Source organism: Drosophila eugracilis, unplaced genomic scaffold (genome assembly GCF_018153835.1).
Source record: "Drosophila eugracilis isolate 14026-0451.02 unplaced genomic scaffold, ASM1815383v1 contig_367, whole genome shotgun sequence".
NCBI lineage: Eukaryota > Metazoa > Arthropoda > Insecta > Diptera > Drosophilidae > Drosophila > Drosophila eugracilis.
Genome location: NW_024573224.1, coordinates 1,152,093 through 1,178,395, shown reverse-complemented (window position 1 = coordinate 1,178,395; position 26,303 = coordinate 1,152,093). Strand labels below are relative to the sequence as shown.

At 43.0% G+C, this 26,303-nt stretch overlaps 9 protein-coding genes across 10 annotated transcripts in view; 5 read left to right on the top strand and 4 right to left on the bottom strand.

Annotated features, from left to right (window-relative positions):
- Positions 1-11: 11 nt before the first annotated feature.
- On the bottom strand, positions 12-6,801 carry LOC108116411 (probable ATP-dependent RNA helicase spindle-E). The gene is made up of 11 exons (XM_017228295.2): positions 6,555-6,801; positions 6,255-6,497; positions 3,924-4,654; positions 3,166-3,818; positions 2,980-3,113; positions 2,334-2,923; positions 2,123-2,270; positions 927-2,063; positions 746-867; positions 473-685; positions 12-416 (listed from the first exon to the last, which is right to left on the bottom strand). Exons 1-11 carry the CDS (start codon positions 6,744-6,746, stop codon positions 266-268), a joined length of 4,314 nt encoding a protein of 1,437 aa, XP_017083784.2. The 5' UTR covers positions 6,747-6,801; the 3' UTR covers positions 12-265.
- Positions 4,956-6,163, top strand: LOC108116413. The gene has a single exon (XM_017228297.2). The coding sequence runs from the start codon at positions 5,013-5,015 to the stop codon at positions 6,093-6,095; it is 1,083 nt and encodes a 360-aa protein (XP_017083786.1). The 5' UTR covers positions 4,956-5,012; the 3' UTR covers positions 6,096-6,163.
- A 307-nt stretch (positions 6,802-7,108) lies between the features above and the next one.
- On the top strand, positions 7,109-8,172 carry LOC108116499 (NADH dehydrogenase (ubiquinone) 23 kDa subunit). Its single transcript, XM_017228431.2, has 3 exons — positions 7,109-7,231; positions 7,415-7,863; positions 7,930-8,172. The coding sequence occupies exons 1-3, from the start codon at positions 7,192-7,194 to the stop codon at positions 8,089-8,091; spliced, it is 651 nt and encodes a 216-aa protein (XP_017083920.1). The 5' UTR covers positions 7,109-7,191; the 3' UTR covers positions 8,092-8,172.
- A 147-nt stretch (positions 8,173-8,319) lies between these two features.
- On the bottom strand, positions 8,320-9,645 carry LOC108116500 (actin-related protein 2/3 complex subunit 3). The gene is made up of 3 exons (XM_017228433.2): positions 9,518-9,645; positions 9,205-9,378; positions 8,320-9,077 (listed from the first exon to the last, which is right to left on the bottom strand). The coding sequence occupies exons 1-3, from the start codon at positions 9,521-9,523 to the stop codon at positions 8,724-8,726; spliced, it is 534 nt and encodes a 177-aa protein (XP_017083922.1). The 5' UTR covers positions 9,524-9,645; the 3' UTR covers positions 8,320-8,723.
- A 190-nt stretch (positions 9,646-9,835) lies between these two features.
- On the top strand, positions 9,836-10,787 carry LOC108116294. Its single transcript, XM_017228082.2, has 2 exons — positions 9,836-10,250; positions 10,304-10,787. Exons 1-2 carry the CDS (start codon positions 9,930-9,932, stop codon positions 10,706-10,708), a joined length of 726 nt encoding a protein of 241 aa, XP_017083571.2. The 5' UTR covers positions 9,836-9,929; the 3' UTR covers positions 10,709-10,787.
- Positions 10,766-11,403, top strand: LOC108116295. Of its 2 annotated transcripts, none has more exons than XM_017228083.2 (2): positions 10,766-10,890; positions 10,941-11,403. In XM_017228083.2, exons 1-2 carry the CDS (start codon positions 10,834-10,836, stop codon positions 11,364-11,366), a joined length of 483 nt encoding a protein of 160 aa, XP_017083572.2. In that variant the 5' UTR covers positions 10,766-10,833; the 3' UTR covers positions 11,367-11,403. The 2 variants fall into 2 exon arrangements, with proteins under 2 accessions (XP_017083572.2, XP_017083573.2); XM_017228084.2 differs by having other exon boundaries at positions 10,772-10,887.
- Positions 11,404-11,581: 178 nt separating this feature from the next.
- On the top strand, positions 11,582-20,072 carry LOC108116391 (DNA replication licensing factor REC). Its single transcript, XM_017228253.2, is given in 3 exon segments — positions 11,582-11,795; positions 11,797-13,871; positions 19,164-20,072. Coding segments are annotated over 3 exon segments (2,649 nt in total). The 5' UTR covers positions 11,582-11,606; the 3' UTR covers positions 19,549-20,072.
- LOC108116392 (nose resistant to fluoxetine protein 6) lies at positions 13,900-18,472 on the bottom strand. The gene is made up of 8 exons (XM_017228254.2): positions 18,052-18,472; positions 16,803-17,098; positions 15,743-15,908; positions 14,984-15,687; positions 14,729-14,922; positions 14,327-14,667; positions 14,123-14,265; positions 13,900-14,059 (listed from the first exon to the last, which is right to left on the bottom strand). Exons 1-8 carry the CDS (start codon positions 18,113-18,115, stop codon positions 13,955-13,957), a joined length of 2,013 nt encoding a protein of 670 aa, XP_017083743.1. The 5' UTR covers positions 18,116-18,472; the 3' UTR covers positions 13,900-13,954.
- The window catches only part of LOC108116390 (alpha-mannosidase 2), a 20,592-nt gene continuing 14,258 nt past the window's right edge, over positions 19,970-26,303 (bottom strand). The window contains exons 2-5 of the mRNA XM_017228252.2: positions 24,734-25,248; positions 22,655-24,674; positions 22,047-22,590; positions 19,970-21,982 (exon numbers count right to left, since the gene is read on the bottom strand). Coding sequence (XP_017083741.2) covers positions 21,211-21,982; positions 22,047-22,590; positions 22,655-24,674; positions 24,734-25,147 — 3,750 coding nt within the window. The 5' untranslated portion in view covers positions 25,148-25,248 and the 3' untranslated portion in view covers positions 19,970-21,210. The remainder of the gene's footprint in view (positions 21,983-22,046; positions 22,591-22,654; positions 24,675-24,733; positions 25,249-26,303) is intronic.

Genomic DNA, 26,303 nt, shown 5'->3' with positions numbered 1-26,303 from the left:
AGTGGAGTTCATATCCTTATATTTAATAATATAACGATATAGAAGTTAAGAAAAGTTATAATTAACAGGTTACAAAGTGTAATTATAAGAAATGAGATCATTTAAAATTACAGAAAAATGGGTCGATACAGTGTTTTTAATTTGGTCACAGAAGCAAACATTAAAGAAATGCTACATGAAATAGTATTTAATAAAATTTGATTTGTGACCTTTTTGTAAGTTATTCTTTTTGAGTGTTAATACAACAACATTACTCTCGTCAATATTATATTATATTATGATTATGTTTCTTCTGATAGTCAATTTGTTTTTCACGATCGCGATGCTGTTGAGTGAGCAAATGCATACGAAGTTGAGAAACTGATTCCAACAATTGGTTGCACAGCTTACAAGTCATCGGAATTAAAGTGCCTTCACTGGAATTATAAATGAAATTCAAAATTTGATCTTCTAAATAGATTTGGAATCTTACAAAGTACGCCATTCGTACAACTTCTTGCAGTTCTCCACTAATTGCATCAATTGATCAAAATCCTCCTCTACAAGCTCAGGAACAGTGTGCATTGGGAATATGGCCCTCTTGCCGAAAGGCTCTGGCTGCTTTGACAACATATCGCTTTTTTCCCATACGTAATCGGAGTTGCTCGCATTTTGTTCGATATAGCTGCGATCCTTGCTCAATAGCCTTTAAGGAAGATTTTAAAGTTATTTTAGTCTAGTTTATCTATAGTTGCAGTTTACTTACCAAATAGTCAAGCTGATCAGCTGTGTATAAATAGAAACACGTTCATTAGCACTAACCGCTGGAGAGTTCTCGTCTTTAAAGTTGAAAAAGAACCTATCTATCAAATAGCGCATTTGATTGATCTAAAATACAATTGTTGAAGCAAAATTAAATATAAATTCCTTTAATAAAGAGTCCTTACCAAAATCACATCATCTTCGAGAATGTTGACGTCCAAATTAATTACCATATCGTGCTCTTCAAAATAAGACTCATTGGTTTCAGGGTCAAAACCCAGACCCGCCAATATAGACACATACTTGGAGCCATATTTATTGCATTTGAGTTGCATTGTGGGACAGAATAGCATTACCATAAGTGCACCAAATCCGTGTATGTTGGGCATTAGAGTAGTTCCACGAGCATTCAGGATATGACCATCGGGACTCTCCACGGTAGCATGGGCCACAATCATCTGATCATGATGATCTTGTGGATCTGCGTCCAGGAGAACAGCATTTACAGAAGCACTATCTATTTTTACTGATTTCAACAAGCCTACACGAGTGGTGGAATGCATGGCAGACTCTAAAGGACTGTAGGGTCCCTTCAACATAACGATAGTGTTGCATTTATCCAGTGGCGGCGGTGGCAGATCTAGATCTTGGGGTAGTTGACAGGACCGCAGATATTCCTCATTGACTTGCTGACGCTCGGCTGAGGTTGAGTAGCGAGCAGATTCTTGTTTGCGCAGCCGAAAGTCATGATCCTGTCGAGACATAAAATCTTCATCTGCCCGACGAGCCAGCTTCAGCTCTACGAGCTTGTCGTTAAGTAAGCCCTCACTCGTGCGAATGAAAACAGCTGCCACATTATTTAACAGCGAATACACATCTATATCAATGCGGCCTAAATTTGCCATCGAGTTAAGCATATCATTAGCCGCGGCATGCCAACGGTTATTGGTGCTGACTACTATGGAGGGCTGAACAAGAGCCAGCCTGCACTCGAACACACGTGGTGGCAGATCGAAGAACTGCCCGAACAGCTCTTCCGGCATCAAACGCAACAGTTCCATGGGAAGCACGGCAATGTCTCCGTAGTCAATATAACGAACATAAAATCTGGATTTTCGACTGTTCTGGTTTTCGGGTCGGATCACTGTGGCACGCTGAAAATGATTATTCCGCTTGGCCAAAAGCATCATGCCCTTCCCTATGACTTCTGCGTTAAAAACTCGTCTTCGCAGATGTTGAGGAACATTAAAAATTTCTGACATATTGCGTATGCACTCGGCGAAAGATTGAGGCTGGAAATAAAACTTGCCACAGTTAACAATCTGTAAATGGTAAGAACAATTATAAAAAACATATAGAGTTTGCGGTCTAACCAACATACGCAAGTTATCAACCCCGTAATAGTCTTGTCATAGACAGATGGTAAAGCGAGGAGCTCAACGTTTAAGGTCCTGGCGGGTGGGATCCAACAACCATCTATTATATCTCCAATCTTTTGCTGTTTTACGTAGTCAAAAAACTTATTCTGTCTGAAATTAGTAAAATGAAAGCCTTAATTGGTAGTTGGAATCATAAAAGTGTAAAGAGCTCACTCCATTATTCGTATTGGACGTTGCATGCGATCTAGTCTCATTCTGACCGCTTTGTAGACTTCACTTTTGATCCTACCCGAGACATTTATAAAACTGGAAATGTTCGTATTGCAATCATCATCCTTGAATGTGACGAAAACTTTCTGAGAACCGTGTTGAAAGGTAACATCGATGTTTTCCGATGAGATCTTGGCCTCGCTAAATAGATCCTTGATTTGCCTAGTGTACAGTTCGCCCATATAGCCGGGTTTGAAGTTGGTGAAGTATACAGTACGGCAGGGATCGTGTCCAGATATTACTTGGTACATATCGCGACCTGGTTCTTCATTCGATCCTTTTGATCGCATGAAATAATTTGGGTAGAAAGCACCAGCGATAATCACCTTGAGGATGATAACTTTTTGATTATCACTCAACTTCTGGCTAGGATCAATTGAAAATGGCATCAGTCCTAGTTTTTTGCATCGTACCCGTAGCTCTTGCACAAGCAGATGCATTTCCTTAAGCGATCTCAAGGAGACGTGGAAACGCTTCGCCCAGCGTATAGCAGATTCCTGCACTTGGCCATCTTCCACCATGTTCAAATATGTCTGACATAAAAGGTTATTTATAATTGAAGTTTTCAGTATTGGATCCAAACACTTACGAGATAAACGCGCCAAATGGCCAACAAGTCAGAGCCCGATCCATCGGCAAATATGTAGTGCATCCAGAATGAGTCTGATCCTTTCTGCCTACCACATTCGTTCACATATAAGCCACGCATAGATAAGCCGGCAGCTACAGAAACTTATTTAAGTTAAAGGAGCCTCATCCCTTCTTTGACACTCACCTATGATAATTACTTCTTCTAGTAAGTTAAATACATAACCCAATATAATGAAACGGGACAGATATGTGTCCAACGGTAACCGAGACATGATGGTGCCCCAGTAGGTTATGTCGCCATCCAATACGTTGTAGACGCCATCGACAGTTGGGAACAATGCACCTACCTCCTTTAATAGCAGAATTGTATTTTGTATGTCTTCGAGATTTGGAGGCGAAAGAGCCAGAGCCAATAGATCAACTGGTGAGTCCATTTCAAGCTCTTTAGCCCTGAGCACCGACATATGCAAGGGCTGACGCAACATTTCTGGTACTCCAAACTCTGACATAACCCTCTGATAAAATGATTTATTAACCATCCGATAGACACGTCCACTTCGAAGGCGTCCAACGCGTCCAGCTCGCTGGCGGCAATTAGCTCTAGAGGCCCAGGATAAACGTAAAGAACTGAAGTTGGTGGCTGTATCGGTGATCAGTACTTTGGTAAGACAGAAATCAATAACATAGGACACATCTGGCACGGTGATGGAGCTCTCTGCTATGTTAGTCGTCAGAATGATCTTTCTAAAACCGTTAGGCGGAGACCGGAACACATCCCGTTGATTCTCCGGGGTCATCAGGGAAAAGCAGCGCACAACGAAAACCTTAATGTTCTGGCTGGAATGGGACGATAAATCAAGATATCAACACGCGAAAGAATTCCATAAATAGTCCTTGACAGGATTCAAATCTCACATTAAATAAAAAACAAATTTAGCTTACTCATTTTGCAATATAGAAGTAATGTGTTCTTCCATGTTGTCAATCTCGAAGACACCGGGCAGAAAGACGAGAACAGCTCCATGGCGCTTAGCTTCGTCGTAGCTCTGTTGCGACTGATTTGCACACTCTCGTTCCATATTATCAATAACAAGTAGGATTTTTACTGCTGCCCTGTAGCCTTCGTCTGTGATGCGTGGAATATACTGATCTTCATCTTCTTGTTTCCACATAATACTGCCCAAGTGGTCACGGTAAAACTTCTCGATTGAGTATTTACGTCCATAACTGGCGGCGATCACCGGTGGAATAGAGTTCTTGGTGGTAAAATAATCACATAGTTCCTTGGCATCGATCGTGGCCGACATTAGGATAATCTTTACATGGCGCGAGTTTGTGGCTAACAGACGCCTGACAACGATAAGCAGAAAGTCCATGTCCTGATCCCTTTCGTGCACTTCGTCCAGCACAATGTGAGTGTAGTGGGTTAGCGTCTTGTTATGTATCAGATTGTTGAGCAAGACTCCGGTAGTGCAGTAAAGAAGCCGAGTGTCCTCCAGAGTTGCTGGGCGGTGCAGTCCCACCTGGTAGCTGCATACAGTGTCCGGCTGCCATTGGCGTTCCTGACACACCCTATTAGCCATGGATATGGCAGCTATGCGTCGAGGCTGAGTTACCACAATGTTGCAGTATTGGCCGCTCTTAACGGCCTCGTCCAAAATATATTGGGGTACCTAGTAGACGAAAAAATATACATTTTCTTTCATTCTTATATATTTTATAATTTATATTTTCTATATTTTCCTTATATAGTTTTTATTGCTATAGATAGTCTTCAATCTATATTTTTGTTTTTTTTACTAAGCTTTGAAATGTATTAATAAAAGTCATACTATTAAAAATAACCGGTTCCCGCGTCTTTTTAAAAAGCTTTCGATATTAAAGAAAACAATATCGACACTAACTGTTATCGATAGTTTCTTAATAGTGCTGTGAAATCCGCCAACCGGCGAATCTGATTGTTTACATTTTGAGACCTGCTTTGATCTGTTTTGGAATGCGCAGATATATTTTAAGTAAGTTAGACCGACAATGGAATTAAATATATACGACGATTGCTGGGAGCTGGTGCAACGATTCCAGCGATTGGTAAAAGATGGCGAAAACTGCGAGTTCGAGGTGTTTTGCAATTGCTGGCGGGAAATGCAACTGCAGCATCTCTTCACTGCCCAGACAAACCACATCGAGGTTATAGCCACCACACTGGCAGCCCTACATGTGGCCAAGCGGTTGTCTTGCTCCCGTCGCACCACTGGAGACCTTTTCGCAGCATCCCGTTCCCAAAGAATTGGAGGATTCTATCTACTTTATGTGATTTACTATAAACAGCCTACCCGTAACTTCGTTAAGATCGAAGTCTCACCGCGCACATGGCAGGAACTCACCGACTATGCACTGCAGTTGCGCAAGGAAAGTCCAGAAAAGAAGGATACCCAGCAAGTGGCCTACATGTTGTGGCGTCTCGTCCAAGAGCAGGCTTTTCGCTACACAGCGCTAGACTATTGCCAAGGATTGGACAACTTGGTGGACTACGACCGTCTAGAGGTAATTGCAGGTGCCAACAGACAAAGGCAGAGTGCCTTGATGCAAAAGCAACAGCGTTCCAATAACGTTAGTCTAACCTACGAACTGGAAGGTCTGCGAGAACTAGACCAGGCCGGTCAGCCTCTGTGTGATCTGGAGTCCGCTTATAATGCACAAAAGGAAAAACTTGCTGGTCAGGAGCTGGCTCTGCCGCCCACACAAATTTTTAGTCAACTCCGTACAGTCTTTGCCGAAATACAAAGTTTACTTGGAGCTACTGCAGATGAACGACCAACCACTTCCGCAAGCAATCAGTTAGAGGTGCGTCAAAGGGTACGAAATAAGGCTATGTACGGCGTTGAGACAAGGGAGCCTCAGCACCAGCCGGAAGAACTGGAAGTGGAGCTGGAGGTCAATGAGGCGTATCAAAGGAGGATGTCGTCAGCCACAGTATTCAAACAGAAGTTACCAGATGATGTACAAAGAGAGTATGACAATGCCTATGATTGCAGTGACGACGAGGAAGATGAGGCGGAGGAAAACGAAGTCACAAAGGAGGAGGTTCAAGGACATATGTTGGAACTTAGTTAACTCCCATAACTTAAATCAATTTTGATTTATTAAATTGAAATATTGTTTGAATAAAAATAACGAAATTAACAGGGTTTTAATTGCACTACTATGAAGATTTTATCCTTTTTAGCTGTATATAACTGCCGGTTGGAAAATTGACGGTGTGGCAACACTTACCTGCGTAGTTTTTCCGCATCCTGTTTCGCCTTTAAGGATAACGACAGGATGAGCTTTGACGGCCGCCAAAATCTCCTCCCGTTTTGCATAAATCGGAAGATTTTTGTCGCGATTCAGATTAAACGTGTACTTTTTGTAATACTCCTCATCCGGTCGGATATTGAACTCTTCTCCCTCATCGTCCGAATCCAAGTCGTCATTGCTACGATTTCTTTTACTTTCAGGGCATTCGTCGCGCAGAGTCTGCATCATATTACAAGTAAACAAACAAAAGTGCTGATACACACTTTAATTTCTTACCCTATTGAGACGATGCTTTTCCTTGGCCACGATTTTATGAACATATTCAGTACCGATCACATCACGCTTTACCGCTTTCGATTCAGTAGATTCCACTGCTTTCTTGTTAGGATTACTAATAGAACCCTGCGGAGCAACCTCGCGCTTAAATTCTTTAGAGAAATCGAAGAAATCCATCACCTCCTGATCCATATTTTATTTTAATTTCTTTAGGAATATGTATAGCAAACTTTTACAACCCGCGTCGTTTCCGAACTGAAACGGTAAATTGTAGTGGTGGGACTTTTGGCCTCAAAGGTGGTAAAGTCGAAAAATATTTTTAATTATGATTTGGTTGTAATCGATGTTGGTGCAAGAAGCTTTACATTAATGGTATTCATATAGTAGTAATAAAAATGTAATGATTTATTTTTATTATTAAAGGATATCCATATTTATTAATTATTATCAATTATTAGATATAAACATGTTATTATATGCATAAACTGCCAGAAATAATGTTATCAAACTTTATTTTTAAAAGATTGAGAATATCGAATATACGGACTATCGAACCTTGGCCAGCTCTAATTTGGTTCTGACAAATTCAATAGCAAAACAACTTTTTGGCGATTTTAGTTTATTTTTGGCCGCAAACATGTCGCTAACAATGCGAATTTTCACCGCGTCGCGCAATGGTAGGTGGCAAACAATACCCTCACCTCGCGATACGCGAAAAACTTAAACTTTCCCAGGAAATCTTTGTCTCTGTGAGGTTATGTAAGCTTATGTCATAGCAAAACAAAGGACTAAATGAGCTCAATTCAGGATTCTTATTGCTTAGACCGTTTCAATTTAATTTAAAAATGACTTTCCTACAGGTCAGCGCATGTTTGGGAGCCAAGGAGCCCGTCTGCTGGCCCAGCGAACAGAACCTAAAGACATTGTCGAGGTTCCCAAGGGATATGTATATGTAAACAACAAGGAGCTGAGTATGGAGTTTGCCGACATTACAGATCGTGCTGCCTCCACTATGTTCTTTGGTGAACTCTTCCGTGGATTCGCTGTCACCCTGGCGCACATCTTCAAGGAGCCGGCTACCATCAACTATCCATTTGAAAAGGGACCTCTGAGCCCAAGATTCCGCGGCGAACATGCCCTACGACGTTATCCCAGTGGAGAGGAGCGTTGCATCGCATGCAAGCTGTGCGAAGCCATCTGTCCCGCCCAGGCAATTACCATCGAAGCTGAGGAGCGCGCCGATGGCAGCAGACGCACCACGCGCTATGATATCGACATGACCAAGTGTATCTACTGTGGATTCTGTCAGGTGAGGAAGTGATTGGCTGCACTAATTAGTTCCTGTTCACTAATGGCGTTTATTTATCCTCTGCAGGAGGCTTGTCCCGTTGATGCCATTGTTGAAGGACCCAACTTCGAATTCTCCACGGAGACACACGAGGAGCTGCTCTACAACAAGGAGAAGCTGCTCTGCAACGGCGACAAGTGGGAGTCCGAAATTGCTTCCAACTTGCAGGCCGATCATCTCTATCGTTAAAGTTGCTTGTACCCCTTAGAATTCCTTGTTTAGTACGATTTTCCAATTAAAGATCGTTGCTGTGGCTGCGTCTTAATCGAATTGCTTGTTGTAAGGAGATATATGAAGTAACAGGAAGAATACAGATTACTTCCTAATGAAACGTTTTAATTGCTTAATCGGAACTGGTCAGAAAGTGGAATAAATTACTTTTGTAACCTCATAAAAATACCGTTTAAAGAGATTACATTTAATCTGACTAAGAAGTTTATTTAATAAACTGAGTAATATTTAGTATACATACTTTCAAATTTCCAAGTGATTACAGTGAAACTTTTTGATTATTTATCTTTCCATTTTGATTAGAATTAGTAGTGCCAAAAACTTCTTAAAGCTGTCCAGTTGTTAGAAAACAAAGTTTTAAATACGTAGCTTGGAGTTTAATCCACTTTAAACAGACTTTGTAAAAACAATTCACATAATTTATTTAAAACAGAAAATCTTAGGGATTTAAATAATTTATAATTGTAAAAGAATTAATAGTGACAATTTGGCAGTGACACTAAAAAATAGGATCCCGTCTGCGAGTAAATCCCAATTTCAAAGCATTTTTACCAGTCGGTCAACAAAATATGGATATTCGAGTAAGATTTTTATTGTCCCGGTCCAGCCAGGCTCTTCTCCATGAACTTCTTTTTGGCAAAGCATGTCCACCATTTGTTAGGCTTGCCGTCCTCGGTGCTAAAGACCTTCTCCAATACACGGTTTCCGGTTTCATGACGCAATTGCAGGAGGTACTGGCGCATCAGATCCGCATCCTGGGCAGTTTGCGGCTTGGCATAGACGGCGTTCAGGGGAAAACCGGCGTCGCCGGGAATGTCAAACTTAGAGATGGCCAGGCTGTACATGTCCTGCTGCCCTTGAGCCTTACTAGTTGACCGATTGAGCTTCTTCAGGCACTCGGTAATGTAGAGTGTCACATAGATAAGCACACGATCCACATCGGACTGATAAAGGAAAACACATGACAGTTAATACCCTTGAGTGAGATGTATCTTTTCCTCTATACACTGCAGCCATACAGACTAGTCAAGGATTATAATCACTACACTGATCCTAGTACCTCGATCTCACCTTGATTTCGTATGTCCGAAAGAAGACATTCGCTTTGAAGAAGTACAGTGACTCATCGATGATGTCGCTCTCAACATTTGCACTGGGCGCTGGTCCGCGCACCTGGGTCCTCAACGGCAGGATGGCCAAGTTACCAACCTGCTGGCGCACTTCTTTGATTTGTGAGTGGTAGGCCTTAAAGTGTTCAAAAATTAGATAAATTGCATTTTTCGGAAAGTGCTACCTGGCAGGGGGTAACAAGAGCAGGTGAAAATCCGATATATATCTCAAGGATACAAATTGAACTGGCTATTGCACGGAGCTATATACTTACCGGCATGTTTAATTGTACAAAATCCCAGTTTCTAATTAACGTTTTTAAATTATTATGATTTTTTCAATACAAAAAGAAAACAATTTGTAGGCGTCCACTATTTATGAAATTTCCACCCCTGACTTATCGATAATTCGGATAGATAGCCTCGTTTTAGTATTTTATTTTCAGCACGGTCATACTCTATTGCAATCGGCGCAATATTTACAACTTTAAAGAAAAATAATCAAAAATCTATAATTTTTTAAATATTAAGTTGAATCTTTAAAAAAACTCAAACTGTTTAACAATAAACTTTTCCTGTCAGAATTAAAACATCAAATGTTTAACAAACTTAATTTCCGTAAAAGGAAGACAAAAATTTTCGATGTGTGCGCGCCCTTAAAAGGAGTAGATTTGGATTTCACTTTCTATGGATCAAAGTAAAAACTTTATTCAGAACGTGGGCAATATCTCTGGCCAACTGAATATCAGACAATTGGAAAGATCTGCTATGGCCTACAAGCGGCTGTGCTTTGAATTGGAGTCAATAAACAGTCCACAACCGACTCCATCCATTGCTCCACCTTCTCCTCCTCTGACCCCTATCACCACTCAGGGGCTTCGAGCAAGTGCATCGGAATTTGTGCCACAAGTGCCGCTCAACAGCGACAGAATTCCGACCGATATGGAGAATGAACAAGATGAGTACTCGGATGATGATGGCTACGATGTTGAACGCGCCATGAGAGCTGTGAGTATAGAGGAGAAATAATACTTCATAAATTTAAATAACTTTTCTTTCAGCCCAAGCCCGCAATCTATGGCCTTCGGTATTACAATAATCACTATGATTCCGAGGATGTGAGTGAGAATCACTTAGAGGCGGAAAAGAAGAGAAAGTTTAGCTATAGGGCTCCAAAGTTCCGCCCAAATCAACCATCTGGGCGTCCTCTAAAAACTGAATCAAGTTCAGTATCCGCTACGCCCGCGGAATTTTCCAATGGACAGCCGCATTTTAAAGGACCCTATATGCCACTCCTGCAGCATCGTATCGCCAATGCTGAGGCTTACGGGCTTATCAGGGGTCCCAACGAACGGAACAGTCTGCTTCTAGAAGACATGGTTAAGCAGCTGGCCCGTCTAGAACACTGTCCCTTCAATCTTAATTCGCTTTTTCGGGGCAGAAGCCCACAGAACAACTCATCATAGATAGCCTAGTATTCTCAATTAAATTTGAAGAGTTTCTTAATAAAAGAAGGCGCTGAATTAGTCGTCGAATTGCTATTCAGATCTATCAGTAGTTATTTATCGTTATTTAGCTAAAAAATAAAAAAATGGGTAAAAAGAATAATAAGTACAAATCGGTGACACCCCAAAAGAGTGTTTCGGTCGTAAGTTTTAAAAGTTAGCTGAAGTTCATACAACATTATTTCCTCTATAGACTGAAACCAAAAAAGAAACCGAAACTCCCAGCGCTGATGAAATAAAGGTCGTTGAACCGAAACGTCCTGATCTTAAGGAACTTTCTAATGAGATGGCTAAAAAGCACATTGATCAAATGTCAGCTCTTTCTACAATGCCACTGCGTTTGGATCACCAAATCAGATCCATTAAGACCCTTCAACAGGAGCTCTTCAAGCTTCATCTGGAGCAGATGACCCTTCTGGACGGCTGCACAGATTTCCTTCTGGAACTGGACGCCGTGCATCCGACTAATGATCTCGAGATGAAGATTGTCCTGGAGACATTTTCCGAAGTCAGGACCAAGTTATCTGAAGTGTTCGAGCATTTCCTACCTGCTCAATTGGACTTGCTAAAGCACGAAACGAAGCTCTTGCAGATTTCCAACCAGTTGTTGACCAAGTAACTTAGTAATCATTGTTTATTACAATACAAGAATAAACAAAGGTATAAATTGTATTAGGCAAATCAAACTCATATAATTCTGGACTTATGTAATGTCGGTATTTTTGGTGCAACATTTTAAAAAATCCGTTAAATTTCGATTGCTTTTTCAGAAATAATCTATCGATAGATTCTTTTCCGTATCAGAAAATTACCATCGCTATATAGTAGCGCGAACAATTTTAAACTTTTTGTGACTAAAATGAATCCACCGCCTTCACGGGGACGCGCCCCATCTAGATTTGTGCGTGGGCGTGGTCGTGGAGGAGGCCCTTACCGTCCGTACTTCTACTTTCGCCGCAATGGACGTGTGATCCCAGCCCGTGGCAATCGACAGCCAAACAGGGAAGAATCTGGAGCACCTGGCGGTTCTGGTGATGATCCGCCTGCAAAGCCGACAACCCAGAGGTTGGAACCGCACAACCAGTAAACGAGGACGCGATGTCCACTTGGACTGCAGCTTTCTGCGTCCTGAGAATTATGCTGCTCCCGAGGATGGACTTCAGGTTCCGAGCATTGCGGTGGACAATCCACGAGCTCATTCCGGTTGGCGGCTTTACTTTCTACGCGATAACTACGAGGAGGGCAATGAACTGGCAAGGAGGATTATGGCCGTGTCGGCACATTACCAACGCAATCCTCACAACTACGATTTTATGATGATTCGTGATCGGGGATTCTTTCCCCTGCTCGCCCTGACCATTTTGTCAGATGTCCAGCTAATGGAGGCTTGGCCTAGTTTGTCCGATGATATCAGAGAGCACCCTCTTCGCACGCTGGCCACCCTATCTTTGGCCATGCATACGGTGGTGGTGAACCACGTCCTAGATTGCAATGATTCCTCGGCTAGTGTAGTCTCCACTCCGGAACAGTATATTCCACCAACTACACGGCTACGCAAAATCTACGTGCGACCGATAGACTTTGTGAAAGTAGATAATATGGAAGGAATCACCCACTCCCGCGTGGACACTTTGCTCTCAATCCGCGGAACTGTGACCAGTGTAGGAGAGCCCAGCTACAGCTTGACTTGGCAGGCTTTTCGCTGCAGCCGCTGCCAGATGGAGATCGCTATGCGCCAACGAGGAACATTTCAGCCACGCCCTTACCAATGCAAACGATCTGAATGCGTGGCGAGGGATGAGTTTCTGCCGCTTCGTAACTCTCCATACACTCGGCTTTCAATCAGGCAGATCATTCGCCTTGAGGAGTCCAGTCTGACTTCAGTCCATGATTTCGAAAGCAGCGTCGCTGGGGAAATTGATGTAGAACTGCGACACGATCTGGTAGATTCTATAAGAGTTGGCCAAGAAGTCATTATAGCCGGAGTACTTAAGCTGCAGGAACTGGGCGAGGATACATCAGCAGGAGATGCTTCCAATCAGATGCAGGCCTATCTCAAGGCAGTCAGCATTCAGGATGCTGCTGGCATTAAGCGGGAATTTAGCGATCGCGACTTGGAAGCCATTGCCATGATCAATGCGGAATCCAATTCCTTCAAGCTCCTTGTGCAATCCATTGCCCCGGAGGTTTATGGACATGAGCTTCCCAAGGCCGCCTGTTTGCTATCCCTTCTCGGAGGTAAAGGGGCAGAAGATGAAGCCATCAATATTCTCCTGGTGGGCGATCCTGGTATCGGCAAGACCAAGATCCTCCAAAGCTGTGCTCAGATCACAGAACGCGGTGCCCACGTAAGTGGAAAGCGAGGGACCCAATCAGCCCAGCAATTGGGAGTGACCTTCGTTGGAAGGAACAAACGCGTCCTCCAAGCAGGTGCATTGATGACGGCTGGAGGAGGCGGGCACTGCACACTGGATGATGTGGACAAGCTTGCCTCCAAGCAGGCAGTACTATTGCAGTGCCTACAATCGGGAGAAATGAACATTCCACTGCCTGGAGCCTTCGCATCGTTCCCAACACAACCAACAGTAATAGCCTGCGCAAACCCCCAAAGAGGACAGTACGATGAGGGTCGTTACCTCCTGCAGAATATCAATATTACTCCAGCCCTGCTTCGTAAATTTCATCTGGTCTACGTATTACTAGACAAGCCCTCCGAGCGGGACATGTCTCTGACTGCCCATGTAAGGGCTCTCCATGCTGGTGCCAAAAAGCGGGCTAGGATTGCAGCGCGGTATGCTATGAAACCCAAGATGAGCGATTCCATGTGCGAGGCCACCTTTCATGTGCCGGGGACAGGAGAAAAAGACTCTATAAAAACGGAGGATGACAATGACAGCGTTATGCAGCAAGATTACGATTTGGACAAGCGGCTGGAACTCTTGCCAGAGGATAGCGACATGGACCTGCTGCCACCCATTCTGATCAAGAAGTTTTTGGCTTATGCCCGCCAGGAAGTGAGTCCGCTCCTGAACGAGGAGGCCAGCAATGCTATTTTAAGATTCTTTCTGGAGCTGCAAGGAAGCAGCGGGCAAGATGAAGGCGATCATAGCCAGATTGGAGCAGGGTGAGTAAATTTTTTTTTTTGGTGTGGGTTTAAGTTATGTTCTTTATTCTAGTTATATTTAATCTATAAGTTAAGTTATTGAGCTATCTCATTAGCTTAAGGAAAGAGGAGACGGGAAGCTCCAAAAAGATGGCAAGCAGGAAGGAGCACAGGTAGGACATAGTCACCGTAAAGAAGATGAAGGCGAACTGTGGATAGAAAAGTATTGAAAATAATGCAGTAAATTGTTTAAAAAGTAAAAGGTCACTCACCATCATGCCAGTGCCAAAGTAGATTGGTTCCCGCACCGTGGCTATGACTATCCTAGCCACAAATAGATGCACGATAAAGGCTCCATAGGTGAGGCGTCCCATAATACGGAAAATTGGCAGACAGGCAAATTTTCGGAAGATCCCTGATGGAAGGTAAAACCATATAATAGGATATCCTTAAAAACTGTCTTAACCAATACTCACAACCCACTTTGCTGGCCATGCCCACAATGAAGATTCCTAGGCCAAAGCCCCAGATATTTCGCTGCAGGCCGGCATACAGAGCTCCCCAAATCGCAGATGGAGATACGTAATAGTGCTGGAAGATGGGATGAGCGCTGAACAGCCAAAGGATACCCACCGGGATGAGGGTGAACCAGAGTAGCTGGAAACTCTTCAGTTCTCGTAGCTTATATTGTTTAAGGGCCAACTGATCGTAGACCAAAGCAGCCAAGATTCCACAGAAATAGCAACCGAAGTTCATCAAGGACGAAGTGTAAAACTCGGTAAACTGACGATCTCCGATAAAGGAATCCTTCTGGGTTCTGTTTAACGCATAAGTTAGAATGATCAACTATAACTAAATGAAGCATCCAAATTACTTACTGTGGTGTTGGTATAAAAATGGGATAGTAGTCCATGGCATACGTGAGCACCATCGGAATGGCCACGAATAGAGCTAAAATGCCAGCATACAGATGCTTGCTCCATCTAGCAAACCGGTGACCCAGCATCAGCAGCACCAAACTAAGCACAAAGGAATGAGTGTCCGCTGCCAAATACCAACCTTGGAGCAGGCACTTTAGGAAGAGAATGTGGATTTTAACTGGGATTACCTTAATCATTGGTCAAATCACGTACCCGCTCATCCGTTCGCACGAAATTGTTGATGTATAAAAGATTGGTCCACCAGTTGCGTCTACAGGCCAGCTGCTCCCGCTCAAAGATGTGTCTCCACAATGGACCACCGGCATTCTCGAAGTAAACTCCGCTCATGAGCAGGACAAAGGCATACGGAATGGTCAACCGGATGTACCGAAAGATATTAAACTTAACAAAAAGCTGAGCATACTGGCCGAAACTCCAAGTTTCCTTTTTGGATTGTATAGCACGAGAAACGGCCAACCAGTTGATGGTCAACAACAAGCCACTAATCACAAAAAAGGTTACTGTAATCAGTGAACCCGAAACGAGTAAGGTGCCCGCTGCAGTGTGAAGCAATCGCTCCGGGTCCTGAGGGTTACTAATGGCGCTCTCATATATCACCCAGTTAGTATGCGCAAAAATCACCATAAACATGGCAAAGAACTTGAAGCAGTCAAGGAATCTTAACTCGCGTCCGATCTTCCCAGTTGGCTCCTGATTGAGGCGATACCAATTGCGTGCCACCGAAAAAGTGAGCAGCACCTGTTGGGCGGTACTCTTGGGTGGAGTTTTGTAGTGATCCCGTTCCTTAAGCATTTTGTCATGACGCCCACGTTTTAGGTGCAGATCCACTAGACTTCCCAGGCAGGCCAGAACCAAAAGGGCTCCAAGGATCCCATAGAAGGTCAGGTTCCAAGCATCTAGAAAGGAGATAGATGGTTATATAAGGTATGGTTCTTTGCCTTATATACTCACCATCTTCCACCTGATGTCCTGCATCATCACAATACTCCACAACGCTCTTGGCCAGCACCCCGAAACCACGACTCTGCAGCCGCCAATTTAAGCAGGCATTCGTCAATCGCTGATGCCGCTGGCGATTTGTGCCTTCCATCGAGAACAAGTCCAGATACACATTCACCTGCCAAATAAAAACGACCATGGGGGGATCGTTAAAAATACAAAAATGTCAACGTCAGGCCCTTGGCCTTGAAAGAAATGAGTGTGATTTGAGTTTGATGGAATTGGATCGGATTTCGCTGTTTCGCCGCCCATTTCCATTTTTGGCCAACGCCTAAGTCAATACAAAAGCTTTGTTTAATCAGCAATCGTAAATGCATTTTGATGGCGACTGCATCAATGGCATCGCCACACCATTCCCATCATCTCTCATCTGCCAGCTCCCATTACCCAGCCATCCGATGTTTAATCAGCGGATTTTCCGGCTGTAATTTATGCAATATTTATAGGTAATGAAGATAGAGATCACGCATTTAGCCAGAGGCGTCAGCGAAAGGTGCCCTATCAATGAAACATTTCATGTTTATTCTGGGAATTTACTTTTGTCTCGAAGAGCCCTTGAAATTTAAACACTTTCAAAAAACAGCAAACGTGTTTATAAAGACTAAAATATGTTTTAAAATAACTACTCAAATGTTGTAACTTTTTTATAGGTTTTTAAATTAATCAATAATTATAGCTTTAAGATATAAGATTCCGCTTCCTTTCCTTCCGAGAATGTATAACTCATAATTAAAAAAAAATCTGTATAAAAACCTAAAATCCCCCCAAGCTACGCCACTGTTCAGTTAATCTGCGGCTCACGTTAAACGCGAGTTGAATAAACTTTGGCGTTGTTATCCCGGCTTCTGTGTCCGATGATTGTTGATTGACCATTACGGCCGACGCCTCGGCCAGAGAGATGGGTTTTGAAATATCTGCATCTGGTCAATAGCATGTTTGAAGATTGAATTAAATCGATCGTTAGCCGCAGCTGAATCGATCCCAATGAGGTGACACCTTCGTGTGGCCTTACCTTCGCATTTTCCGACAGCAAGCCGGCTTGCAGAGCATCCAGTTCACTTTTATCCAACCCGGCCAGAGAAGCCTCACATTCGCGCAGGCAAAGGCCAAAGTAAAGCTGCTTGTGATCAAAATGATGGCGATCGTACTGCGAAATCTCAGTAATAGCCCGCCAGGCAGCCACCGACTCATTTGGCTGAACTTCCGCCCGGACAAAACAGTATGTAGACCCCTGGCCGTCAAACTCCTGGAGGCAGCGATCATAGTCATCCAAGTCGTAAAGCGGCGGCATCTCGTAGAACTGCGTCACTGCAAGGCGGAAGGGAAAGAACAGATCGAGAAACATCATGAGGAATCAGTCGGATGAATCAGCTCATTAAGTGAGAAACTAGTTTCTAGACTGGGCAGATCCTTTTTCGCTAGAACTACAATCCCGGGTTCAATGGACAGTGTTAACTCAAGTGAAAGGAAACTTGTTTCCTTTGGACGAACTTGAACTTGTTTTGCATTTGCTTTGCTGCATCTTCATCTCTATTCCGATTGAATCGAATAACCAAATATACAAATGTAAATATTGTAATTGTTTTGCCTTTTTTTTTTTGCTGGTCAAGTGAGTGCCTCAATCTCTTGTCAAATTCCAGACACTTTGGCTGAGTTAATTGTTTGTCAAAATACTGCTCCGTCATCGAAGTCTCGAGAGGTTTTTGAGCCACCAATTTGGGAGGGGAACTTTTACCACAGAACACGCAAGTGGGAGGCACAGGTGCATATTAGGGTAATACTACCTTTGGCAAAGTGTTCTATAGGTTCTATAGTTATATCGATTGACAAGCATAACATGCAATCTGAACAAATGTCACTGCATAATGGATTATGTGATTTTTTTTTCTATTTTAACGGTTTAGAACTTCCCCGGTTAGCAATAGGAAACACGAAAAACGCTTATTCAAGATAAATTAATCATAGACTTTACATGATTTGTGGTTTTAACCACAATTTGTAAATTATACTTACTAATCCGTGTTCTATCTACAAGTATAGAGGCAAATATTAGCATATTTAATATTTGACTACAAATTTAATAGTCATATTTCATAAATTTGACTATTTGAATTTATAAACATTTGACTGCAACTTATTGTTATAAAACTCTTTCTTATTCAACAACTATCAGAATTTTTTTATAGGGTCATAAATCAAATTAGTACCGAATATAAATCCTGAATATTGATTATTAGGTGTTAAAAAAGATATCAACTTACTGTTCAATTGAAAGCATTGCGCAGCCGTAAAAATCGTCGTTAATATCACGATGTGTAGCATCATCGTGGGATGAATGTATCGAATCGCTGCAATCGTAATGCACCCTCTAATTGATTGACTTTGAAAAGACTCTTGGCACTTTCGTCACTCAAACTCCAATCAAATGCAACGCCAGCGCACCAATAACAATAAGAAGCGGAATTTCATCAACGCGACGCGACTCGAAATAAATGAAGTAAAACAAAGCAGATGACCAGACCCAGGGGCTTCTGCTGCCTGGCCAATGCCAATGTTAGGAAATGCACTTTTGGCCTAAACTCAGCCAATCCAATATAAACCGGAGCCGAACCGATCTGCCAGCTAATGAACCGTTTGCGCCAACGTGCGAGCCGAGAATGAAACGCGGCCCAAACAGATGCGTGCCGTTATGGCCTATGGATGAGTTGAGGGCTCGCTGCCTCAGCCTCAGTTTCAGTCTCTGCCGTTGCAGTTGCTGTAATGATCGGTTTCAAAACTTCCCTCGAGAAATGCGTTGGTTTCCGAAAATCAAAACAAAAATGAAAAGGCAAAACGCGTTGGAACATGTTCGATGCTGGGCACTTAGTCGCCCACATCCAACTGATTTATGTTTACATTTTGGGGTTTCGGCCAAGCTAGCAGTTATAAGGCATGATGTTACAACCATCTGGGCCTATGATTACCAAAATTGTTCTTTGGCAAAACAAGTTTTAGGCAAATATGGATTTATGTAGATTATCAAACTTCTGAATAGAACTGTTTACCACGACGTAAATGATGACGAAAACAAGATGCGAAATTAATTAGGGTTCAAGAAGATGGGGCCGACCCAAGGCCTAAGGCGCTAGTTTAAATAAACTTGGCTGAAATAGCTAAGAATATGCCAAAAGGGAAATCAAAAGATTCAAGCAACAAACTTGCTTTCCAAATTTGGGAAAGGAAACTTTTTAAGGAACTATAAGGTTAACTTTGTTTCACGTGTACGATTTATTAATTATGTTTTTGGTTATCTTTTTTAGAATAATTTTCTTCTTAATGACATCATACTTAAAGAAAATTCTTAAAATTTAGTAATCTTTTAATCCCATTTCAGACAACTCCTTGGTCTTATTCACCTGTCCCAGGCACGTGCTCGTCTGGACTTGTCCCACGTGGTCAGTACCCAGCACGTGCGCGATGTGATCGCCCTGCTGACCGAAAGCATCACCCAGACCAGCCTCAAGGCGGACTCTAGAGGATCCGAAGTTCGCAGAGGTGGTGGTGGAGGTGGTAAAAGCGCTCAGCTGCGCAATTTTGTGCACTTGTTACAAAAACGCTCGGCGGCTTTGGGACGGCGAATCTTTGAGTTCGATGAGCTGAAGGAGATCGGAACGCGAGCTGGCATCTTGACCGGCTTCAATCAGCTGGTGGAAATGGCCAACTTGGGCGGCTATTTGCTCATGAAGGGCGCAAACATGTACGAAGTGGTTCCGGACTGAGGGCAAGCGACAAATTAGCGAATCAATATTTGACTAGTGTCTGTGGATTTCTTTCCTGTTAACTAGTTAAGTGGGTACTAAAATAACAGGGGACTTAGGTTAAAATAAAAATAGGTATTACGGAAATGATGGTTTTGGTTGAGATTTCAATGTTAAATATTTAAAAGTTGTAATTGAATACCCAAAAATTTGTTTCTTTAAATCAATTTTTATAACCAACAAACGAAACATACTTTAGGGAGCTTATTAATTTAGTTTCGTAGCTACACTGAGTGTTAAAAGTATTTCTGCTTATATGAGTTTCCTTTAAGAAATCGAAGATTCAACTTAGCTTAATATATTTCCTATATGTACATATATCAATAGAGGAAATCATATAACAAAAAGTTATTCCAACCAAAACAAAACAAACTTTTCATAATTGGTTTCATTTAATACTTTATTTCCTTGTATCCATAAAATTAGATATAATGAATAAGTTTTTATAAATAAATACACAAAACAGTTGTATCCGTTAGAAGTGATCCATTGATCTTTGCTTTTCTCTTACGTTCTGGATTTAAAGTTCTAAAGTTTATGTCTTGTTTGCTTTGAATGCTTTGTTTCTGTAGTCAGTAGTAACTATTTGAATGACCCTCGTATACGTCATGTATACCAGAGCTGAGAGGGAGACTTAGGTCTAAGTGGTTTTTATCGGTTATTAGAGCTATTTTTTACCGTGCCTGGAAATCCTAATCGACTATTTACAATATTGCTAGTGAATGTAATGTAATATTTGGCTTATATCTTTTTTTTGCTACCCCACTACGTTGCTCATTTAAAACTTATATCCTACATACACTTGCTGTGTATATATATTTAGGGATTTTACAATCGAGATATTTCTGTATTTTGGTTAGTTGAGATTTAGATCTAGGATTGGTTACAGATTAATTGAGATTAATAATACATGCCAATTTTGCAATCGTTTTAGGCTAATCAGTCTAAACAAATCGATGCGAACGCCAATCGCGCAAACTAAAACCAAAATTTATCTAATTTTCTGTCTAAATATTTCCATCTAAAATGAAGCTAGTCCTTAATCTAAGCTATATCATTTCCATAGTGCGGTTTAGTTCAAGATTATTGCACAAATGTTTTAATAATGAGGGACTGGCTAACCGGAATGCATTGCCCAGGGCAGTCGAGTTGCTTAGTTTTGGCCTATTGCATTAAGTCATGATGTAGGTTTGTTTATGTTTGGGTGGGTCGAATAATACTTAAAATAAACTATGGATTCTACAAATCTAACAATTATCTATGGCTAACTCTAAGCATATTTTCACTTGGATCAAATTGGTCTTAAAGATTTTAAACTAGCCTCATTTTTTCTTAAGCTTTAACCTAGCAAACCAGCGATCAATCAGTAAGACAAATTTGCTTAGAATTATTCATAAACCTTCATTCTATATGAATCAACAAAAAAAAAACCTAACCACCCTGTTTTATGATTATAACTATGTCGTGTGCTTTGTACTTTCAAAACTGTTGGAGACAGAGAGTGTAGACGTGACGAGAACTAAATAAAGCTGAAAACTTTGCACTTGGCGTTTACCACTAACTATTAGAACTAAACCACAAATAAATATAGTAAATATTTCCGCTAGATAGTCTGTGACGACCTTACACCTCCGAGCGGAATGTAAGGTTGAAGGTTCGCAGCTCCATGGGTTCCAGACTGACTTCAGCCAGAGACCGTATGTGAAAGCTTTCCTTTGACGGTTTCTGCTCCGTCCCCGTCAAACTGGTTGCCTCGATTGTGTGTAGTGTAAGGCGACCCAACTGAACGTTGCCCAATCCCTTGCTGGATAGGGGACATACTGACTCCATGGATAATTCCCTGCCAGCGCTAACACTGCAGTCGAAGCCTTGACGATGCAATACTAGCAGCGCCGAGGCGGACGGAAACAGCTGCAGCTCCGGATCGGATAGGGTACGCAGGGTAGTCAGGTGAACGTCGCAGGGTAGCGCTCCTTTAGGTAAAAGCCTAACCAAAGGCAACAGGGCGGCGGTCAGTTCTGGTTGCTCCAGACTGCTAACGAAGTAGAGATTCGGCGGGTAACGCAGGTTGTTGGCCAGATGTTGGGCCTGTTGGCTGAGAACCTTGTAACTGGGTGGCTGGGTAACATGCTGACCACCAGGTAGGTCCTCTACAAGCAGCCAGAACTTGTGGCGCGTAAGTCGGCTGTCCACGACGCCTTCGCCCATTCCACGGTAATCGTCATACAGTGTTCGTCTGTCCAGCATGACCTCCAGCTGGCCTGGCTCATAACTAGCCACTCCTTGAGCATGAGTGGTTAGCAGGGTAAGACGTAGTCGAGAGTCTTGGATAAACGCGCCCGAAGTGATGGGAAAGTAATTGCCTTCGATTCCGATAGCCGGTACCTTGATGCGTCTAAATAAATGGAGGACAAATTTAGTTAGTGGTTTCTTGGTTTTTCCTGCTTTTCTCAACTTACTCATGATACTGGAAGCCATTCTGATCACTGTAGAAGACAGGCAACTCGGGCATGGTTGCCGTATCTGATGGTTCCTTCAGCGGATCCCGCTGCTGCGGCACTTGAGCAATATTATCGATGTTAGTCACCAGCCGCATAAACAGCTCAGTCTCCCGATTTTTGGGTGGCGGCTCAAAGTCTATATCGTTTTCCACATATATTGCGGCATCGAGGTGTGTCCGCGTGTTGAAGATTCGCACTGTGTGAGCTAAAAAGGGTCCATAGATGACGGTCACGTCACTGGCTATTGGACCTGAGGTGATGATGATGCGCATATCAGTGTAGCCCTCAAGCACTTCTTTCTCCGCCTCGCTTTGCTCGGGATCGGTTTTGAAAAGATAAGCACCCGAGTGGAACTGGGCACTGCGATATGCGGCGAACTTGATATTGCACTGAAGAGGCTTGAGTAGCTCCTTTTTTTGGTTTTTGCGCGTGATGGTCTTGAGGAAACCGCTCTTCTCGTCGAACAGCAGACGCATGTGGGGGTTTTCCAACTGAATGTCGCCTATGGGTGATATTTTATACATAAGTTAAGTTTTCTTACGTAATTCATTTTATTAGAAACTCACCCTCCGGCTTGCCATGTGCCTGGAAAACAGGAGCTGGCAAGGCTTCGGTTTCCTCCGCTGGACTCACAGCTGCTGTCGTCGTTTCCGTGCAGTCCTCACAGTAGATGGTGGCTATGTTCCGCTTGAAGTTAACTTCGTCTACTTGGACCCGATACGTGGTAAGAGACAAAGGCTCCAGTTCAGCCACGAACATTACTTCGAATTGACGGGTCGAGGTGCGAATACGTCCCACTGTACCAGAGACAGAGGTGCCCAAGCCCTGTTCGTAGGTATCCGTGATATTCCATACCGGATTGATCTGAATGTGATTCAATTCCACGCCCTTATCGTTAAGTATCTTTACATTGGGATGCTGGACACGGAGCGTAACGATTTCTAACCGCTTCTGAGCCAACGAATTGTAAAGGACAAAGCTGCCCACTGATCCTGTGGAAGCTGAGCCACCAGCTCCTCCCTCGCCCGCCGAAACAGTGGGCGTTGAATCGTCGCCATTGGCCATTTGAATGGGCATCTTTCTGGGAAGCTTATTGAAGTTATCTCGCTCGAATTCGCTGAGTAGAAAGCCATGGTTTCGAGGCTGTCCCTTCTGCAGAAGGAGCTCCAAGCAGGACTCCTGCATTTTAACCATGTTCTGGGTGCTCTCAAACAGGCGCATAGCATAATCCCGCATCACTGCTGCCTTTGAGGTACCAGTGATAGCATCGTGATGCTGAAAGAGTCCCAGATTCCGTCTGGCATTAATAATCAGCTCGTAGTTCTTCTCATAAATCTTGATCGCATTCTCCCGCTTCGCCTGGCGAGCAGTGTTGTATGCCAGGGTAAAGACGATCTCTGCGGAACGCAGCTGGTGCTCCAGCTCCGAGCTTAGCAGTTTATAGAAGGGACGTGTTGTAAAGTAACCCGACCAGTAAGCTGGTCTGCCTTCCGAGAAAATATCTGAGTACACAAAGAAATCACCCTTGAAGCTTGGAAAACCAGGAGTACGATCCTTCATGCGCTCCTTGATGGCCTCGAAGTAGTCACTGGGAGTGCCAAATCGGATATCCGCGTTATAAAGTCGTTTATTGGCCATGATGTGATCTATAAGCTTCTTGTAGTTCTGATACTGCTGATCCACTTCACGGTCCTTGTTGTACCGAAAGTCATCGCCCACCGGGATAAGAGCCACGTTGTGTGGAAAAAGTGAGGCAGTTCTGGAATATTGTTCCAGCAGCAGCTGCGCTTTGGACTCCAGATTGTCGTCAGTGATGAATTGAGCCTTCACCGAGTACTCTGTGTACTCTCCGGGAATCTTGCGGAAGTCAAAGTTTAGGCAGATAAAGGGATGAGGGCCACAGGAACCCTTTATCGAGTAAATATCGAAAGGCATGTTATGGGTAAGCAGACTGCCAGTTTCACTATCCTTTCCATTTCTACTCCTCCAATACGGCTTCCAGATGAAGTCACCCGACTGCTGACGGGCAAACCACTGTTTCCAGGCGTAGTGAATCCGCTGGATGATGGTACCCTCGAAATTTGCTCCAGATAGCAGATACGGCACCGTACTGCCATGACCAAATGGATCTATAGACCATCCTACTTTTGGTGTCACATTCAGGTTGTTCTTCAGCCACTGGTGACCTTCGATAAGCTGATCCAGCATCGGATAAATATGGACATTCGCCTCGTCCGTCATCACCCATCCACCGGTGGTGATCTCAATGCGTCCAGCGTCAATCAGTCGCTTCAGAGCTCGTTGTTTGGTGGGATGCGCCTGATCCCACCACAGTTGCAGGAAACTGATCTCCGACCAAATGAAGGTCATGTCTGTGTACTCCTGCATCTTGGTAACCAGCAGGTTGAGGATCTGCCGCGAGTCCGACTGGAAGTAGTTAGTGAAAGTCTTTAACCATCCAGGATCATTATGGGAGTGCGGGACCACTATGATCTTCAGTGGTGGCCGCTGTTTGTCCTTTTTCTGCGCATCAAAGCGCTCTTCGAATCCACGATCCCAGTACTCCTTTGAGCGCATCCATTCCGGCTGGAAGAGGAGATACTTTTAATCAGGTTTCTTAAGAGGATTGCATTCTGTCTTCTTACCTGAAAGTCGAACCTACTGTGTTCCTCGCTGGCAGTTATATTCGTGTTGCTCTGGATCAGTTCGTAGCACTTGTCACCCCAATTGCTGTTGGCGTACACCTCCTCTGGTTGCAGTTCTGGTGCCTCTGATGTTTCCACCGCCTTTGTTTCAGAGGATCTCTTTTGATTCGAGACGACCGCAGTGTGCTGTTTCTGTTGATGTATCATTGAGGATGAGCCTCCTCCCACACTGAAACCGGATAAAGCATTGAATGGTGATCCTCGTATCGCCACCGAAGGAGCACCCGTCTCGGAAATGGGCGCCGGATTGGGCTGCCCAATGGAGATGTAGTAGAGGCAGAGGAGGATCGTGACGAACGCCGATAGTAGACCGATGCAACGCGCCGATCCGCGGCGAAAGAGCTTGAACGACATCCTGGTTAGTGGATTGCGTTTGCTTGTTCCCGGCTGGGAATCCCCGGGACGATCTGGCTGCTGGGCTTCTTCTTTTTCCTTATTTAAACTATGTTCTACATCTGGAAATTGGAAGAATGATTTAAATTGGGTTTTTAATTTCTTTTAAAATAAAATAAAAACCCATTCTGAGTTCTTGAATATTCTCAATATTTCAAAATATTATAACTTTCATGCGCCCCTTTTATTTATCTGCATCGTTTTTAATCCAAAATAACTATCATTTAAGCCGTTTATGCATGCAAAACACACAAAAACTCGTAAATTCTCCTGCATCCATTCCAATTCATTCTTAATCCGGCATCTGATTTTATTTTTTCCGGACTAATCCTGTCTGGGCTGTCCTTGCCGCAAGAGTGTTTGAATATTTTATGCGGAAGAGGGCAGGAAGTTTAGTAGAGAATTTAATTAAACCAAAACAAGGACAAAGGAGGGTGCAAGTGCCTGGGGCCTGGTGTAAAGAATGCATAAATGCTTCTCAGGGATAAGGAAAATTCTAAGCAAGGACCAGGAAATGTGCTATAAAACTGAATTGATTAAAATTAAACGAAAAATCATTTCCCTTTAACCATAGAAATATAAATTCTGGAACTAAAAGTGTGTGATGTAACCTTCTATGGTCCCTGTTTAAGTTCAAAGTTCAGGCTAGCAACGTCAGCACATCACAAATACCCAAACACGCAAGTCAAACTAACTAAACGAACTATGCAAAACTGAAAACTCAATCAAAAACTCTTCACATGTTCGCAGAACTTTGCGCAATGATGAAATTATTGCATAGTTTGCCACAAACTTTCATACATGATGGAGGAGCTCAAAAACCATGGCCAATAGCCCCCCATGGCGGCCTAACAAATTAATAGACAAGACAAAAAGGCTGGAAAAACAAATGAACGAACGAGTTTCCACTACAGCACATGATTTATTCACTTTTATTTGCCAATGGCCATAATTTAGGTTTTTTCTTCCCTTTTTTGTATTTCTGTTCGACACGCAGAGAAAACATTATCTCCTGCCAACTGAACGTTGAATTCAATTTAATTAAAATTTAAAAGCATTTAAGGTCCGTCGAGCAGCAGCATCGTTGCAGGCTTGCAGCTCCATTCAAATGTTTCAC